We start from the raw sequence: 19,847 nt of genomic DNA, 5'->3' as shown, positions 1-19,847 counted from the left end.
TAACAACATTTAGTGTCAGATGTAGGCTCTTTGGTATGAGAGAAACCAATCTGCCGCATCACCATGATGAGCTCATGGAATTTCCAGAAATCTAATGTCAACTACATCTTTTTATGGGTTACTGTAGACCCCCCCAATTTTGTTAAAACATCAAGTAGAAACACTGGCATTTTCTTTTTAGCCTCATCAATATTATGTTTGACCTTGTCTGGGAAAGAAAGAATAAGAAACAGTTTGAGGACAGAAAATGCGATTGAAACGTGAACAATCTTTCTTCAGTGTCAAAGGTGGAAAAGGTAATAGTAAAAATGAACTATAAATGGTTAGCTTAGAAGGTGCAAGGAAATGTCCAGGGTTTTCAATAAAGTTGTAGACTTTTATCCTCTCCAAACACAATTTGGACAAAACCACAGCTCTCCCTTTATTCTTAGGATATTTTGATATCACACCTTAAATCACTTCAATTCTCTCCCTTTCGCTTTCCTTCAATCAGCCAATTACCTTGTACCCAGCACTTCACTAAAGAATGTGGGAGTTACCTGGGAAGTACACTTAGATGGTTCTTCCTCTCAAAAAGTTGTCTTTAGTACACATTTAGTACACATCTGCCTCTGCTGCATTGGACAAAACCCTTTGAACATTTTCCATTTCCTCACCAACCACCTCCTCTCATCTGGCTAGTCCTCTTCTCTTTCCTTCATCCAACTACATTCTAGATCCTTTCTACACTATTTTATTGAAATGGTGCTAAGCTCACCAGCAATCAATCTCCTTTTAGACAAATCACACCGTATGCACTCTGTTCCTTCTCAAAATACATTCCCTTGACATTTTCTCTTTTGCCTATTCTTTCCATTTTATTTGCTGCCCTCTCCCTTTATTTTTTTTCTCTAATGTCTACTCTCTACTGGTTTAACAGTTGACTCTTAAACCTAATCCTCAATTATGACTTTACTGGAGTCCAAAATCATGGGGTTTTTCCCCCTTGTTATTGTTGTTCTTGTTATTACTTCGAAAAGAGAGCAATGTAGATGCTCTTTTATCAGCTAAATATGTGTAAAACTGAGATAATGTGCAAAACTGATTTCCCTTCCTCATCTTCGTAGTTTTCACAAATGAATTTAATAAGTATTCTATGGACCACAAGGATGGTCATATATCTCCCACCACTTGGATGGCAAATTGGTGCGGAAAACTAGGTATCTCTTAGAGAGAGCATAGTACTGGTCTTCCAAGTGAATCATCACATTATTGCCCAATGAAGGCAAGAGGCATAGCATGACTAAACTCATGACCATGCAAAACCCTTATAAGGTCACTAAGAAAAAGTCAAAATCAAAGCTGTGTGCTGAAGAAATCTTAGCCAGGTCCCATCATAGTCATTCTTAAGTTTAGAGCTAAATGAGAATCACACCAATTAGCTATTAAACTAACAAATTCCCAAGTCTAGCCTGCAACCATGTTGGAAGAGTCAAAAATAGCTTTTGTTCTTTTTAATTCATGCCAGCCTTTCTTCCCCACATTGTTTTTTAGCTTTTTTAAAAAAAAATTCACTTCCAAGATGATTATTAATAATGGCTTTTAAGTATTTCTATGAGTGATACTGATTCTGATAGTTTGAAATTTAGTTCTGAATATAGAGTGGAGAGCCTATTTAGGGCCAATTATTTTCAAGTGCTCACACTATTTTTGATGATGTATGCTATATGACAGATGACTTATGTTGACATATGGGCACAGATTTCATAGGCATCAATTAAATATAATGCTCAGGATATGGGTTTTGCTTAGTTGAAATTCCACATTAACTGAAGTTATTCTGCAATATCTTGTGTACTATTAAGAACTACATGAAAAAAAAAAGAACTATATGAAAACTAATATTTGTCCCCTTTTTTGCCTTAGCAAACGTAGTTACTGTTAGTGATGCCTGAAGATCTTACAGAGCTTTAGAGAGAGCATGAAAAGATTTGTGATTTATGTTGCAGAAAGAAATGAGAGATTGGTCTGAATGTGTATTTACTGATCCTGAACTTATTTCTGTGACTTAATCTGTCATTTTCTCTTCATGCTTGAGACAATTTCAGGTTAATCAATGCTTTTCTCTACACAAAATTTTATATATATATTTATATATATACACAAACACAAATACATATATACATACGTACACACATATAAATGTGTATATATATTCTTATTATGTTGCTACATGATCAAACATAGTTTCTATAAGAATCACAAATTCTCATTAAAAATTAATCAATTACTCTGTCAGTTATCCCATGTGATTTTTTAATTTATTTTATAAAACACAAGTCCTCCCAAATTTGAATACTTGAACTCACATATACTTTTGTGTTTGTGTTCACACAATCATGAGAATTCCGTTATGAAAGATTGGTGGAATGTGAGAGGTATACAGATCAGTGTTCAATTAGAGTTGTTTTTGTTTGTTTGTTTCTCTTATTAATTTCTTATCCAAGGCTTTAAGAGATTTTGCATCCCCTCCCCTTTTTGTAGAATTACTCACAGAACATTTCTCATACTGTAGTTAAGGGGATGATTTGGGGATAAATTTTTGTGTAGGTAGCACTAAGAGAACACACAAGTGAGAGTTGAGGGATAAGAAGTGAGAATAAATTAAATTTGTAGCTTGACTGACTAGAATAAGAGTGCTGTTGAATAAGATGGGAAACATAGGGAGGTGCAATTTTTTCTGATAAAATTTTATTTCCAAATTTCTAAAAGGAACTAGAAAACATTAAAAAAGTTTACTGACAAATTTTTATCATATTCCTTGAAAATACTTACAAATTAAACAAAAGTGATGACCTTTCAATATTCCATGTTCTCAAGCTATTCAACTCTCTCTTTCTCCCTTTCTCTCTCCCTTTCTCTCTCTCCCCACCCACAACTAAATTTTTCTCATTGACAGCCCACTACATGCAAACTTAACATCACAATCTTGACTCTCATAATAGCTTGTGATCCCCAAAAAGAATACAGTTACATGTTTGGTATGAGAAGAGAGTATAATCAAAATCCAAAAAAAGAAGATATAGAGAAGGCAACATGAAAAGCAGAGAGGTTTACCTACTCTATTCCCAGTTAAGAATTGCTATGCAGAAAAACCAAGGGGTCTCTATGTTAATCATTAAAATTCACGCTGGGTATTTCTTCAATATCAATGTAAAAATTCATAGTGACACGTTTTACTCCGTGTAAAGATATTATTTCCACAAGGAGCACAGCAGAGATCCTCAGCAAATTTGCATCCAGTCTACTCTTGGCCAACATTTTAGCACACTGAATATAGTGAGGGCTAAGTGGTGAATAATCTCTTATGTAAATATTTGGTGGGGTTTTGCACTGCAACCAATAACTCCTTCAAAAATAGCCTACAGAAATCAAAGGTACTCACTCTGAAATTCTTTGATGTTTGTAGAGTGTTCGTGTTTCCTTCCTAATTCCTCTGAAGATGCACTGTCAGTTCTTAATCAATAAATGAAACTAATTTTTTTTTCAATCATCGAGTGCAACTGACCTTTTGTTTGCAATTTTCAACATTATCCCATGTGCCCTGACTGCAGCATATTATCTGTTGGATACTAACTAGTTGGTTCATAGGGTTGTTGCTATATTTAATTAGGTAAACTTAATCAACTCATTTATTTTGGTATAAACCTGTGGCTACCCTCTGGATAATATTGTTGCTTAATGAAAAAGTATAAAGAAAGCTATCTATGAGAAAGCAGATTGCTTCACTGGAAAAAAAAGTTAGAAATGTTGTACAAAATATGTTCACTTTATAAAAATGCTTAAAACTTGTTTTAGTTTTTCATTGCTCTATAAGATGAAACCTTTTTACTTTATACATGCTACTTAATTATTAGATCACAAACTTTCCCCCAACAGTTTGCAAATTAAGAAGCATATATTCTTCATTTCTTTTTCAAAACACTGCTTTGTACTCCAGCAGGGGGAGATTTAGTAGAAGCCCCATATAAAGAAAGTATATACAAGAAATTTTAGAAAAATGATGATGGTTGTATATTGGTAAATAAATGAAAAATCTATTCTCCTTGCCATTTTTTATCACTTATATAATATGCTTGCTTGTTTGCTAAATTTAGTATTGATTATTTCTTATCACTTAATAAATATTTACTTTTATTTAATCAAAGGTTATTAAAGTTATTTAAACTTTTAACTAACTCTCTTTTTCTTTTTTCTCTCCCCAGAAAGGATGGCATAATGAATCCAGTCTGTTAAATTTCCTCTTCTCAATTTTAAACTTTGGTTGCTTAAGACTGAAGCAATTATGGTGAACCTGAGGAAGGCAGTGCACTCGTTCCTGTAAGGATGTTATTACCTATTATTTTTTTTAAATAACTTTTCATAGTAGTTTGCTCAAAAATGTTAAAGAGGTTTTTATATGGTTATTCAGCTATATTTGCCTCAATCTGTATAAATGACTTGCATTCCAATAGACTAATATTACTGGTGTTTTCTATTCAAAAACAATAAATGGGAAAAAAACCAATAACTTGAACTCCAATTAAACACAACCACTCATATGTTCAAACAAGTAATATCATTCAAAAATAATTCTGATACTTGTGGTTGCTTTCTGTATGGTTAAAATGTAGAAATGAGAAAGGTTCTTTCCTCTTCCTTCCTGCATGAACTAAACAGCCAAGAGAATAAATGTCTTTACAAGTCTCTGGTTTTATGAAAAATAGTTAAGTTTGCAAAAGAATGAGGGAGAAGTCAGGGAATAGGGGTTGGAGCATGTAGCTGGACAGGATGTAGCCTTGAAACAGTGAACCAGTAGTTAAAGTCAATAGAACATAACATAACAATGATAAGGAAAGCATTGAATTCAAGCACTAAGCAATTCAAAACATGATCTAATCCAGGTATATCTTCTTTTTAACTTAGTAAAAGGTTGTGTTGCTTTCTTCTAAACCTACTCTTTGAGGAATGGGGGCATGGAAAACAAGATCCAGGGCTCTGTAAACTCTGATCAGTACAACTGAGAAGCCTTGAGTCACCTTGCTCCTGCACAATCTCCTCTGTGATTTCTATAAAAGTGCTCACTGAGGAAACAGTTTACAGAGCAGTGTAGATATAAAGTACATCAACACTGGATCCTCTGCAATATGCACCATTATAGCCCATCTTGGATGTCATTGTACATTGTAGTGATGATAGTCTCAAGGATACGTGGTTCCAAGAAAACTAGAGCAGAGAGGAAAAGGAAAGGGTGAAGGACAGTGATAAAGAAGGGAATAAAAGAGCCAGGTCTGGGAAAATGAAAGGACAACTTAGTATATAGGCCTTGATCCATATACCAAATGCAGGGCTACCTTAAAGGGTACCAAATTATTCTGCTATGGAATTAAATAATTCACATAGAATTTTTTCCATTACATTAAGAGAAACAAGGGATCATTCATCTCTTCTAATAATGCCCATTGTCATATGCCATGCAAAAACTCAGTAGATTTAAAATGTACTCAGACTTTTAAATCAAATTATAATTTTGTTTATCGACTAAAAATGTCAGATATTTTCATTCAAAACTTAGTAGCAATTAATAAGTTATTTCAATTGTTCAGATAGAAATTGTGATTTTTGTGCACATATTTTATGAGACTTCTGTGGGCTTAATAGCAATCAACGTAAGCTTTAGAAACAAGACCTAGATTACTCCTCTTCTGTAAAAGGACTGTATGTTTTTCACTGAGCATGTAAATGTTAGAAATTAGGTTTAATTAGAATACAGCCAATTCTTGATTATAATACTGTAGAAAATAGGACTGACTGCAGTAAAAATCATAATAATTTGTTCATAAGTAGTGCTCAATAAGAATTTATTAAATTGAATTGAATTGAAACCAGGAAACTGAAGTAAAAACTCTGTCAGGATTTTTCCCAACACCATTACTTTATCTAATAATTCACAAAAGATATATTTAGATTCTACAAGCTTCCTCAATAATTCAGTATTTGTCTCATGGACTCTTTAATAAAAAGTAAAAATATATTTGACCAGCAGAGGTAGGCAAGATGAATGTTTTAAGTGGTTTTCTACCCCAAAGTTCTAAGATACTCAAATCATAAAATTCATAATTGGACATAGTTTTTCATGTACTTTTGTTATATACAATTTTATTTTGTATTCTTCTACTATTTTTACAGAAATGTGAAAGGATTTAGATGTTTTCACAATTTACTGAGAAAATTTGAAGTTGCATTGCATATCCTGTTAGGACCATATTATCTAGGCTTAAGAATAAATATATTTGTGATTCTGCAACTGACAATTGAAGATGCAGCATATCATTTTGAGCATAAAGTCTTGTGGGACTACTTGAAATGATCATCAACAAATTTAAACCAGAATTTTTTTTTTAATTTCAGAAGAACATGTTTTTCAACAGCTAGGCCAGAAAAGACCTTGGATTTAAAATTACTATCTGAGCCAGTTCTGCATAAATAAGTACCTTCTTAAAATAAAACCAGGACTGGGCTTCCCTGGTGGCGCAGTGCTTGAGAGTCCGCCTGCCGATGCAGGAGACGCGGGTTCGTGCCCCGTTTCGGGAAGATCCCACGTGCCGCGGAGCGGCTGGGCCCGTGAGCCATGGCCGCTGAGCCTGCGCGTCCGGAGCCTGTGCTCCGCAAATGGGAGAGGCCACAACAGTGAGAGGCCCGCATAACGCAAGGGAAAAAATAAATAAATAAAATAAAAATAAAACCAGGACTTAAATTCTTGACAAATTTTGAAGTACATTGAGTTAGGGTATAGCTACCACAAAATACTTTTGCTTAACTTTGAAGGCAGAAAGAAGGTAAGCTCCAACATTTACTGAGGGCCTATTACGACAAACGTATTATTTTGAGACTTTACATATATCATTTAATTTTCATAACAATAATGTGATAAAGATCATCCTCATTGTAAAGATGAGGAAATTGATCTTCTGAGAGGTTAAGTGACTGGTCAAAAAAAAATCATTTAGGTCATGTAGCCAGGACATTGGCCACATGCCAAATGCAACAAATACAGTGACAGAATGACCAAAGCTGAAAGCAAATACCTTGCTTGTATTTATTTGGTCATTTATTTCAATAATTTCTATTCACTTTAATCACAAATTAATTATGATATTTTTTGAATCACATATTATTTTAGCTTATTTTTTATGTCTCAGGAAAAAAGAATACATCCAGCATTGGAAAGAATTTAATGATTACTTCTCATGATTTGAAAAAAATTACTATGTATGTCTCCCACCAACATGATGCTTAGGATATCAGGCAGCTTTGACTAATGAGGAAGTAGTTTTAAGCTAACTGTCCGAAGTACTAGTTTTCACCCCTTGTAGAATTAGAAAGTCAAAATATTTTCATGATTTCTTCATTACGTTAAAATACATAAAGTATATTAACAAGATATTAAGAGAAATAATTTTTAAACATGGTAGAAAATTATTATAATATTTTACTTAAGTTTAAATAAGGCCAATAATTTTTCAGGTTCAGTGTTCCAGTTCTGGTTCAGAAAGTATGCTGTGTATGTGTGTGTGTGTGTGTGTATAATATTATAGGTACAATTACGATAATCATAATCATCTAGTGTTACTACTGCAAGTTTCTCTGATGATTGATAATAAGTGATAGTCAATCTAATCACACATATATTTTCCCTGTAGAAATAATATTTTAACTCAAAGAACAAGTGAATGAGATAATGAAATCAAAACTTTTACATGGAGAACTCATAGACTCTGGATTTTGTAATGTCATGTGTTCCATCCCCCATGCAATTTTCTTGCATAGAGAATTGGTTAGCACATATTGTACCAGTAGAGGAAATTTTCTTCTCTATAAATAATATCAGGGTTTAACAACTAGTACATATAGTATAGTTGTTGCTTAGTATTCATTAAATAACTATTACTGAACATAGAATACACATAAGACAGTCATTCACAGATAATAATTCTTGCTTTTAAGTAGGAAATATTGAATATACTTATCTTTCTTGTTTATCTTATTAAGGAAAATAAATATTAGTTTCATGAGACAATTTAGGGACTTACATTAGTGTATGAAACCTGAATAAATCTCATATCACCATCAGGGGAAATTAATTTGGAATGTACAAAACATAACCACGTATGTCTCTCTTGCATTAGTCTGCCACTTGGCCTGAATTCCTACCAGTAAAAATCTACATAAGTACCATCATGAGAGGTGTACATTTTAAATGACTTAAGAGATTTCTTTTCCAGCATAGGAAAGCAGCAAACCCATAGGAGTTAATTATCACCACAAATCATTTTCTAACCTAGAACACCACCAGAAAACATAGGACAGAAATAGGGAGAGTGTCAGGTAGAAGGAAAATTTACAGGACAGATATTAAGAAATTATGGGCCAGCATAAAGTCACTCAGCAAGTCAAACAATACTGTGGTTTCAGATTGAGTGAGGAGAGTAAAAGTCTAAAACACAGGCTTTGAATTCAACGGGACTTGAGTACGGACCCTGCCCCTGCTACTTACTGGCTATATTTCTTTGAGAAAGTTACTTAACTTCTCTGAACCTCAGTCTCTCCTTATACGTAATAGATATAAATCAGTACTGACTTCATGAGGATGTTGTATGAGATCAAATGAGATTATACATATATATTTCAGTAAACTAAGTGCCTGACTCACATTAAGCATTCAATAAAAGTATTTGGGGGAGAGAAAGAAGAGATACTGAGGTTTAATTGAGAGTAGAAATGATGATGATGATAATAATGATTGTTAAAGGAAAAGCAGTTGATTTATATAAGTAGTTTATTAGGTACAAGCAATATAATATATACCTGATTATTTTTTTCTTAATTTTCAGTGTGCACCTGATTGGCCTATTGGTTTGGCAATGTGATATTTCTGTGAGCCCAGTAGCAGCCATAGTAACTGACATTTTCAATACCTCCGATGGTGGACGCTTCAAATTCCCAGACGGGGTACAAAACTGGCCAGCACTTTCAATCGTCATAATAATAATCTTGACAATAGGTGGCAACATTCTCGTTATCATGGCAGTAAGCTTGGAAAAGAAACTGCACAATGCCACCAATTATTTCTTAATGTCCCTAGCCATTGCTGATATGCTAGTGGGACTACTTGTCATGCCACTGTCTCTGCTTGCAATCCTTTATGGTAAGTACAAATTTATTAGTATTTTGATCTCAGATCATGTCATAAATCTGTGGCAGGTATCGTAAAAAATCAGAAAGTTAATTATTCTACTTGTATCATTTGGAAAATAAACAAAAAAGAAAATTATGTGACAGAAGAAATTGGATGTGTGTATATTTATTAAATAAATCAGTAGCAGACTCTTGAAAAAGCAAAACAAATGTTTTATAATATATTAAAATCATATATAGATACTCTATTGCTCAGTGTCATTTGTAAACAATGACAATTGCCTTCCAATATACAGATTGTGACAGTGAAAGAAACATGTGCCTACCCCTATGTTCTGGGCAGTACACATACCTAGTACCAGCTTTTATACAAAGAAGATGAAAGAAGCTCATCATCTTCATTTTTTTTTAACATCTTTATTGGAGTATAATTGATGTACAATGGTGTGTTAGTTTCTGCTGTATAACAAAGTGAATCAGCTATATGTATAATATATCCCCATATCCCCTCTCTCTTCTGTCTCTCTCCCACTCTCCCTATCCCACCCCTCTACGTGGTCAAAAAGCACCGAGCTGATCTCCCTGTGCTATGCAGCTGCTTCCCACTAGCTTTATATTTTACATGTGGTAAATATATACATGTAAAATAGATAGCTATCTATCTTACATGTATATATGTCAATGCTACTCTCACTTCGCCCCAGCTTACCCTTCTCCCTCACTGTGTCCTCAAGTCCATTCACTACATCTGTGTCTTTATTCCTGTCCTGCCCCTAGGTTCATCAGAACTTTTTTTTTTAGATTCCATATATATGTGTTAGGATACAGTATTTGTTTTTCTCTTTCTGACTTACTTCACTCTGTATGACAGACTCTAGGTCCATTCACCTCACTACAAATAACTCAATTTTGTTCCTTTTTATGGCTGAGCAATATTCCATTGTATACATGTGTCACATCTTCTTTATCCATTCATCTGTTGATGGATACTTAGGTTACTTCCATGTCCTGGCTATTGTAAATAGAACTGCATGAACATTGTGGTACATGACTCTTTTTTGAATTATGGTTTTCTCAGGGTATATGCCCAGTAGTGGGATTGCTGGGTCATATGCTAGTTCTATTTTTAGATTTTTAAGGAACCCCCCATACTGTTCTCCATAGTGGCAGTATCAATTTACATTCCCACCAACAGTGCAAGAGGGTTCCCTTTTCTCCACATGCTCTCTAGCATTTATTGTTTGTAGATATTTTTGATGATGGCCATTCTGACTGGTATGAGGTGATACCTCATTGTACTTTTGATTTACATTTCTCTAATGATTAGTAATGCTGAGCATCCTTGCATGTGTTTGTTGGTAATCTGTATACCTTCTTTGGAGAAATGTCTATTTAGGTCTTCTGCCCATTTTTGGATTGGGTTGTTTTTTGATATTGAGCTGCATGAGCTGACTGTATATTTTGGAGATTAATCCTTTGTCAGTTGCTTCACTTGCAAATATTTTCTCCCATTCTGACAGTTGCCTTTTCACCTTGTTTATGGTTTCCTTTGCTGTGCAAAAGCTTTTAGGTTTCCTTAGGTCCCATTAGTATATTTTTGTTTATATTTCCATTTCTCAATGGATCTTGCTGTGATTTATGTCATAGAGTGTTCTGCCTAATGTTTTCCTCTAAGAGTTTTATACTGTCTGTCCTTACATTTAGGTCTTTAATCTATTTTGAGTTTATTTTTGTATACGGTGTTAGTAAGTGTTCTAATATCATTCTTTAACATGTAGCTGTCCAGTTTTCCCAGTGCCACTTATTGAAGACACTATCCTTTCTCCATTGTATATTCTTGCCTCCTTTAACAAAGATAAGGTGGCCATATGTGCGTGGGTTTATCTCTGGGTGGTCTATCCTGTTCCATTGATCTATATTTCTGTTTTTGTGCCAGTACCATACTGTCTTGATTACTGTAGCTTTGTAGTATAGTCTGAAGTGCAGGGGCCTGATTCCTCCAGCTCCGTTTTTCTTTCCCAAGATTGCTTTGGCTATTAGGGGTCTTTTGTGTTTCCATACAAATTGTAAAATTTTTGTTCCAGTTCTGTGAAAAATGCCATTGGTAATTTGATAGGGATTGCATTGAATCTGTAGATTGCTTTGGGTAGTATGGTCCTTTTCACAATGTTGATTCTTCCAATCCAAGAACATGGTATATCTCTCCATTTGTTTGTATTATCTTTGGTTTTTTCATCAGTGTCATACTTTTCTGCATACAGGTCTTTTGCCTCCTTAGGTAGGTTTATTCCTAGGTATTTTATTCTTTTTGTTGCAAGAGTAAATGTGAGTGTTTCCCTCATTTTCTCTTTCAGATTTTTCATCATTAGTGTATAGGAATGCAAGAGATTTCTGTGCATTCATATTGTATCCTGCTACTTTACCAAATTCATTGATTAGCTCTAGTAGTTTTCTGGTAGCATCTTAGGATTCTCTATGTATAGTATCATGTAAACTGCAAACAGTGACAGTTTTACTTCTTTTCCAACTTGGATTCCTTTTATTTCTTTTTCTTCTCTGAATGTTGTGGCTAAAACTTCCAAAACTATGATGAATAATAGCAGTGAGAGCAGGCAACCTTGTCTTGTTCCTGATCTTAGAGGAAATGGTCTCAGTTTTTTACCTTTGAGAACAATGTTGGCTGTGGGTTTGTCATATATGGGCTTTATTATGTTAAGGTAAGTTCCCTCTATGTCTACTTTCTGGAGAGTTTTTATCATAAATGGGTGTTAAATTTTGTCAAAAGCTTTTTCTGCATCTACTGAGAATATCATATGGTTTTTATCCTTCAATTTGTTAATATGGTGTATCACATTGGTTGAATTGTGTATAATGAAGAATCCTTGCATTCCTGGGATAAACTCCACTTGATCATGGTGTATGATCCTTTTAATGTGCTGTTGGATTCTGTTTGCTAGTATTTTGTTGAGGATTTTTGCATGTATGTTCATCAGTGATGTTGACCTGTACCTTTCATTTTTTATGGCATCTTTGTCTGGTTTTGGTATCAGTGTGATGGTGGCCTCACAGAATGAGTTTGGGAGTGTTCCTTCCTCTGCAACTTTTTGGAAGAGTCTAAGAAGTAGGTGTTCGCTCTTCTCTAAATGTTTGATAGAATTCTCCTGTGAAACCATCTGGTCCTGGGCTTTTGTTGTTGGAGGATTTTTAATCACAGTCTCAATTTCAGTGCTTGTGATTGGTCTGTTTATATTTTCTGTTTCTTCCTGGTTCAGTCTCAGAATGTTGTGCTTTTCTAAGAATTTTTCCATTTCTTCCAGGTTGTGCATTTTTTGGGCATATAATTGCTTGTAGTAATCTCTCATGATCCTTTGTATTTCTGCAGTGTCAGTTGTTACTTCTCCTTTTTCATTTCTAATTCTGTTGATTTGAGTCTTCTCCCATTTTTTCTTGATGAGTCTGGTTAATTGTTTATCAGTTTTGTTTATCTTCTCAAAGAACCAGCTTTTGGTTTTACTGATCTTTGCTATTGTTTCCTTCATTTCTTTTTCATTTATTTCTGATCTGATCTTTATGATTTCTTTCCTTCTGCTAACTTTGGAGTTTTTTGTTCTTCTTTCTCTAATTGCTTTAGGTGTAAGGTTAGGTTGTTTATTTGAGATGTTTCTTGTTTCTTGAGGTAGGATTGCATTGCTATAAACATCCCTCTCAGAACTGCTTTTGCTGCATCTCATAGGTCTTGGGTCACCGTGTTTTCATTGTCATTTGTTTCTAGGTATTTTTTGATTTCTTCTTTGACTTCTTCAGTGATCTCTTGGTTATTTAGTAGCATACTGTTTAGACTCCACGTGTTTGTATTTTTTACAGTTTTTTTCCTGTAATTGATAACTAGTCTCATAGCGTTGTGGTTGGAAAAGATGTTTGATACGATTTCAATTTTCTTAAATTTACCAAGGCTTGATTTGTGACCCAAGATATAATCTTTCCTGGAGAATGTTCCATAAGCACTTGAGAAGAAAGTATATTCTGTTGTTTTTGGATGGAATGTCCTATAAATATTAATTAAGTCTATCTTGTTTAATGTGTCATTTAAAGCTTGTGCCTCCTTATTTATTTTCATTTTGGATAATCTGTCCACTGATGAAAGTGGGGTGTTAAAGTCCCCTACTATTATTGTGTTACTGTTGATTTCCCATTTTATGGCTTTTAGCATTGCCTTATGCATTGAGGTACTCCTATGTTGGGTGCATAAATATTTACAATTCTATATTTTCTTCTTGGATTGACCCCTTGATCATTACGTAGTGTCTTTCTTTGTCTCTTGTAATAGTCTTTATTTTAAAGTCTATTTTGTCTGATATAAGAATTGCTACTCCAGCCTTCTTTTGATTTCCATTTGCATGGAATATCTTTTTCCATCCCCTCACTTTCAGTCTGTATGTGTCCCCAAGTCTGAAGTGAGTCCCTTGTAGACAGCTTATATACGAGTCTTGTTTTGTATCCATTCAGCCAGTCTATATCGTTTGGTTGGAGCATTTAATTCATTTACATTTAAGGTAATTATTGATATGTATGTTCCTATTACCATTTTCTTAATTGTTTTGGGTTTGTTTTTGTAGGTCTTTTCCTTCTCTTGTATTTCCTGCCTAGAGAAGTTCCTTTAGCATTTGTTGTAAAGCCGATTTGGTAGTGCTGAATTCTCTTAACTTTTGCTTGTCTTTAACGATTTTAATTTCTCCATCGAATCTGAACGAGATCCTAGGTGGGTAGAGTAATCTTGGTTGTAGGTTTTTCCCTTTCGTTACTTTAACTATGGTGCCACTCCTTTCTTGCTGAAAGTTCAGCTGTTAACCTTATGGGAATTCTCCTGTATATTATTTGTTGTTTTGCCCTTGCTGCTTTTAAAATTTTTTCTTTGTACTTAATTTTTGACAGTTTGATTAATATGTGTCTTGGCGTGTTTCTCCTTGGATTTATCCTGTATGGGATTCTCTGTGCTTCCTGGACGTGATTGACTGTTTCCTTTCCCATGTCAGGAAAGTTTTCAACTATAATCTCTTCAAATATTTTCTCAGTCCCTTTTTCTTCTCTTTTCTTCTGGAACCCCTATGATTTGAATATTGTTGCCTTTAATATTGTCCCAGCAGTCTCTGAGACTATCCTCAATTCTTTTCATTCTTTTTTCTTTATTCTGCTCTGCAGTAGTTATTTCCACTATTTTATCTTCCAGGTCACTTATCCGTTCTTCTGCCTCATCTATTCTGCTATTGATTCCTTCTAGAGAATTTTTAATTTCATTTACTCTGTTGTTCATCATTGTTTCATCTTTAGTTCTTCTAGGTCCTTGTTAAACGTTGCTTGTATTTTCTCCATTCTATTTCCAAGATTTTGGATCATCTTTACTATCATTACTCTGAATTCTTTTTCAGGTAGACTGCCTATTTCCTCTTCATTTGTTTGGTCTCTTGGGTTTTTACCTTGCTCCTTCATGCTGCATATTTCTCTGTCTTCTCATTTTGTTTAAAATACTGTGTTTGGGGTCTCGTTTTTGCAGGCTCCAAGTTCATAGTTCCCACTGTTTTTGGTGTCTGCCCCCAGTGGGTGAGTTGTTTCAGTGGCTTGTGTAGGCTTCCTGGTGGAGGGGACTGGTGCCTGTGTTCTGGTGGGTGGGGCTGGATCTTGTCTTTCTGGTGGTCAGGGCTGCATCTGGCAGTGTGTTTTGGGGTGTCTGTGAACTTAGTATGATTTTAGGCAGCCTCTCTGCTAATGGGTGTGGTTGTGTTCCTGTCTTGCTAGTTTTTTGGCATGGCACATAAAGCACTGGAGCTTGCTGGCCCTTGGGGTGAGCTGGGTCTTAGTGTTGAGATGGAGACCTCTGGGAGAACTCTCGCCAATTGATATTATGTGGGGCTGGGACGTCTCTGGTGGTCCAATGTCCTGAACTCAGCTGTCCCCCCTCAGAGGCTCAGGCCTGGTACCAGGCCGGACCACCAAGACCCTGTCAGACATACAGCTCTGAAGAAAAGGGAGAAAAAAAGAAAGAATAAAAATAATAATAAATAAATAATTATTAAAACAAAATAATAATTTAAAAAAAGAGAGCAACCTAACCACTAAACAAATCCACCAACAATAACAAGCACTCAGAACTATACTATGATAAACATAAGAAATCAGAAACAAATCAGTCGCAGCCAGCAAACCCCAAGTCTACAATTGCTCCCAAAGTCCACCGCCTCAATTTTGGGATGATTCATTGTCCATTCAGGTATTCCACAGATGCAGGGTACATCAAGTTGATTGTGGAGACTTAATCCACTGCTCCTGAGGTTGTACGGAGAAATTTCCCTTTCTCTTCTTTGTTCGCACAGCTCCTGGGGTTTAGCTTTGGTTTTGGCCCCACCTCTGCATGTAGGTCACCCTCAGCATCTGTTCCGGCCCAGACAGGACGGGGTTAAAGCAGAAGCCTATTAGGGGGCTCTGGCTCACTCATGCCAGGGGGTGCGAGGGGTACAGTATAATTGGAATGTGGGGCAAGCCTGCGGCAGCAGAGGCTGACATGGCATTGCAACAGCCTGAGGCATACCATGTGTTCTCCCAGGGAAGCTCTCCTTGGATCAGAGGACCCTGGCAGTGGTGGGCTGCACAGGCTCCCAGGGGGCTGTGGATAGTGACCTGTGCTTGTACACAGGATTCTTGGTCGCTGCAGCAGCAGCATTAACGTTTCATGCTGAGCTCTGGGGTCCAAGCTGATACCCACGGCTTGCGCCTGTCTCTGGAGCTCGTTTAGGTGGTGCTCTGCCTTCTGTGGGAAGACAGGGAAGGAATCCCCTCTCCTCGCACATCCTGAAACAATGGTCTCTTGCCTCTTAGGCAGGTCCAGACTTTTTCCCAGACTCCCTCCCGGCTAGCTGTGGTGCACTAGCCTCCTTCAGGCTGTCTTCATGCAGCAAACCCCTGTCCTCTCCCTGGGATCTGACCTCCAAAACCTGAGCCTCAACTCCCAGCCCCCACCCGCCCCATTGGGTGAGCAGACAAGCCTCTCAGTCTGGTGTATGTTGCTCAGCACCGATCTTCTGTGCAGGAGTCTCTCCACTTTGCCCTCCGCACCCCTGTTGCTGTGCTCTCCTCCATGGCTCCAAAGCTTCCCCCTGCCCACCCCCTGTGTCTCCCAGTGAAGGGGCTTTCTAGTGTGTGGAAGCTTTTCCTCCTTCACAGCTCCCTCCCAGAGGTGCAGTTCCCACCCCTATTCTTTTGTCTCTGCTTTTTCTTTTTTCTTTTGCCCTGCCCAGGTACACGGGAGTTTCTTGCCTTTTGGGAAGTCTGAGGTCTTCTGCCATCGTTCCGTAGGTGTTCTGTAGGAGCTGTTCCACATGTAGATGTATTTTTGATGTGTCTGTGGGGAGGAAGGTGATCTCCTCGTCTTACTCCTCTGCCATCTTGAAGGTCCCCAAGGCTCGTCATCTTTAAAAACATATTTTAAGTAATCTTCTTAAATATTGACAAACTAAGTGCTTGGCACATAATAAGCACTCAATAACAGCTTTTCTTCTTCCTAGAGTCTATAATTCATGTTTTTAAAAGGAGACAGTGATAAAAATTAATTACTAATTATATAAGTTCAAGGTCATATTATCACAATAAAAATTCAAGCATTGAAAGTTTTGATATATGATTTTAGAGAGCTTTTAATTTTTCTTTTGATTTTCTGCCATATCTTTGCCGTATTCGTTTTAACCTAACTTTTGTTTCTAGCTAATATTTATTAAGAACAATCAAAACCACTTATACTACACTGCAAAGTTTCTTTCCTAGGGAGTTGGAGAACCCAGTTTGAATTTCATTGCCGATATGCTCATCTCACAAGGCAGTGAAATAGACTCCCTTTTCCCTGGAGTGTATAATGGAATTAGACTGGAAGGACTAATACTGAAAATGTATCTAGTTCTCAAGTCCTAAAAGAAGATTACTGCATCTAGAAAATAATCTCTCATGGAACTCACAAATTAATTATCCTGTTCTAAATACACAGTGGTAATAGACTGTCTCAATAGGCATTTTATAAATAGTGTTCTCAGGAAATATGCTTTCCTTATATTTACTGAGTTTGAATGATGCATTAATTTCTAAGTATAAGTATTTTACCTTCTCTGTGAGCATTTTACCACACTATAGCTCCTAATTATGTAAGAAAAGGTCACTGGAATGAATGTGCTTTAGAAGGTATACTTTGTCTTGTGGTGTCTATTTCATTTTGCCAGTTTCTCCCTTAAAAATATATGGGTGGTCAAAAAATGGCATCAGCCTAAATCCAAATGTCCTAACACATCCATCACCACACCCCCAAGCAATAAAGAACAAAAAAAACAAATAAAACTATACAATACCACCACCTAATTTGGAGAACATTCAAATTCCAAATTATCTGTAAGCAGAAAATAAATAAGAGATCGCAATGAGCTCTCTATTAGGCTCCCGCCATGTGCTGTTGTGAAGAGGAAGGGCAGTCCAGTAAATACTAGATGAAAGAGAGAGGAGGAAAGCTAGTAGGAAGCCTAAGATTGATCTAAAATCATCATAAGGGGCTTCCCTGGTGGCGCAGTGGTTGAAAGTCCGCCTGCCGATGCAGGGGACACGGGTTCATGTCCCGGTCCGGGAAGATCCCACATGCCGCGGAGCGGCTGGGCCCGTGAGCCATGGCCGCTGGGCCTGCGCATCCGGAGCCTGTGCTCCGCAACGGGAGAGGCCACAACAGTGAGAGGCCCGCATACCACAAAAAATAAAATAAAATAAAAATAAAATCATCATAAGAAAGAAAGTCTACCCCAAGTAAGAAAATTCTGAGAAACTTCTCTGGAAGCTCATCCTTTAGAGAATTGACTTAGAAGTGTACATAGGACTCAAGAAAGCAGTGTTGGAGAGGAACTCTTTGGAGGTAGAAAAGGGTTAAAAGGGAGAGGTGACTTTTGAAAAAAAAAAAGCACAATGAAGGGAAAAAGAAACAAGAGGGGAAATTTCATCATCTTACAAGTCAAAAAAATGTCAACATGTAAGAACCCATCAGCCCTCCCCCCACTGCCCTCCACTGTACCCCAAAAGTCCTCTAATAAAGAAATCATACTTTGTTACATGAAGAGAAAAGGGTGCTCCAGAGCTTGGAATCTTGGAAACTACCCACAAACCGCTAGCCATGGAAACCACCCACAAACTGCTAGCCATGTTCATACAAATTCAAAGATGCAACCAACTTTCATCTATACCAAGCTACTATAAAAAGAAAGCAGAACATGAGAATAAAAAAAGCCATTTGATGAAAGTTCCCACAAATAAAGAATGATCGAAAAACAAAAAAGCTGTAACAAAATACTTCAAGATAAACTAAATTTTCTCAAACATTTAAAGATATATCTATTAAAAAAAAAACCTTGAAGTAGAAATCTAAAAACTAAGAAAAGAAATGGATAAAAAAATTGGTCAACATAAAGCAAAAGTTGATTGAACCCAGGAGAATAAAGTAGGAGAAAAAGATAAAATCATATTGGAATGAACATTAAATTAAAAGTGCCTAAAGAAGAATAGATTAATATGAAAACTTAATAAGGGGCACTAAAGAAAAACAGGGAAACAACAGAAAGAATGAAAATGAGATGAAGAAAGAAGTAAAAGAGGTCAAAAAGAAAGTGTTTGAGATGGAAGACCAGCAAATAAAAGATCCAATGTGTGTATAATGAGAATCCTTGAAAAGAAAAAAATATAATGGAACAGAATTAATATTTAGAACTATAATCCTGGAAAATTTTCCAGAAATAAAAGAGGGTCTAAATGTACATATTGATAGGGCCAACCCAGTACCAAAAATTTGACCTGGAACAATCAACTCTGAGATATATCTGAAACATTAGGTGTTAAACAGAAAGAAAAATCTTCAGGCAAAAATAAGAAATAATTTACAAAAGCAAGAGAATTAGACTGGCTTCATAATTTAAAAAAATAACAAAACAAAGCAACACTGAAGCAATATTTTTATAAAAGTCAACCTCTTATATGATATTCTTTCAAAAGTAAATCTATAAAGCCAGAAAACAGATCATTAGTTTCCAGGGTCAGAATGTGCAATGCTGACTCCAAAGGGGCATTTACTTTGGTAGTATGGAACTGTTCTATATCTTGATGGTGGTAGTGGTTGTATATATATTTCTCAAAATTTTAAAAACTATATATTCTAGTATGCAGTTTTAAAAGGGTGAATTTTACTGTATGTAAGTTATAAAAATTTAAAAAAGAAAAATACTCAAATAAAGTTTCAAACCAAGATTTTGTATCCAGACAAGTTGGCCATCAAGCTGTAAAAAGTTTAATATTTTTTAAACCCAGAGAATTCTGAACCCATAAGTCCTCCTTAAGAAATTGAATAATGGATAAGATTCATCTAACAAAGGGATGACTGGGAACTTTTCCTCAAAAAGTTGGATCATGAGTGTTTAATATATTTAATTTTAGACCTAAGACAGAAATAAAGGTGGTATAAGGGCATAAGAATACTGTCATATCTTATATGATATATATTATTTGTTATATAGTGTAACAACTTAGAAGCAATGCAACTAAAAATTGGGAAGAAAACAGAAAGGGAA

The 19,847-nt window shown here is 35.9% G+C and overlaps 1 protein-coding gene across 1 annotated transcript in view; it reads left to right on the top strand.

The window, feature by feature from the left end:
• The window catches only part of HTR2C (5-hydroxytryptamine receptor 2C), a 263,697-nt gene that overhangs the window by 136,034 nt on the left and 107,816 nt on the right, over positions 1 to 19,847 (top strand). The window contains exons 3-4 of the mRNA XM_007450981.1: positions 4,245 to 4,359; positions 8,913 to 9,226. Of these exons, the coding sequence (XP_007451043.1) occupies positions 4,325 to 4,359; positions 8,913 to 9,226 (349 nt within the window). The 5' untranslated portion in view covers positions 4,245 to 4,324. The remainder of the gene's footprint in view (positions 1 to 4,244; positions 4,360 to 8,912; positions 9,227 to 19,847) is intronic.

This window comes from Lipotes vexillifer, unplaced genomic scaffold (genome assembly GCF_000442215.2).
Source record: "Lipotes vexillifer unplaced genomic scaffold, Lipotes_vexillifer_v1.1 scaffold1042, whole genome shotgun sequence".
NCBI lineage: Eukaryota > Metazoa > Chordata > Mammalia > Artiodactyla > Lipotidae > Lipotes > Lipotes vexillifer.
The sequence above is the reverse complement of the archived record's forward strand: the minus strand, read 5'-3'. Positions and strand labels throughout refer to the sequence as shown.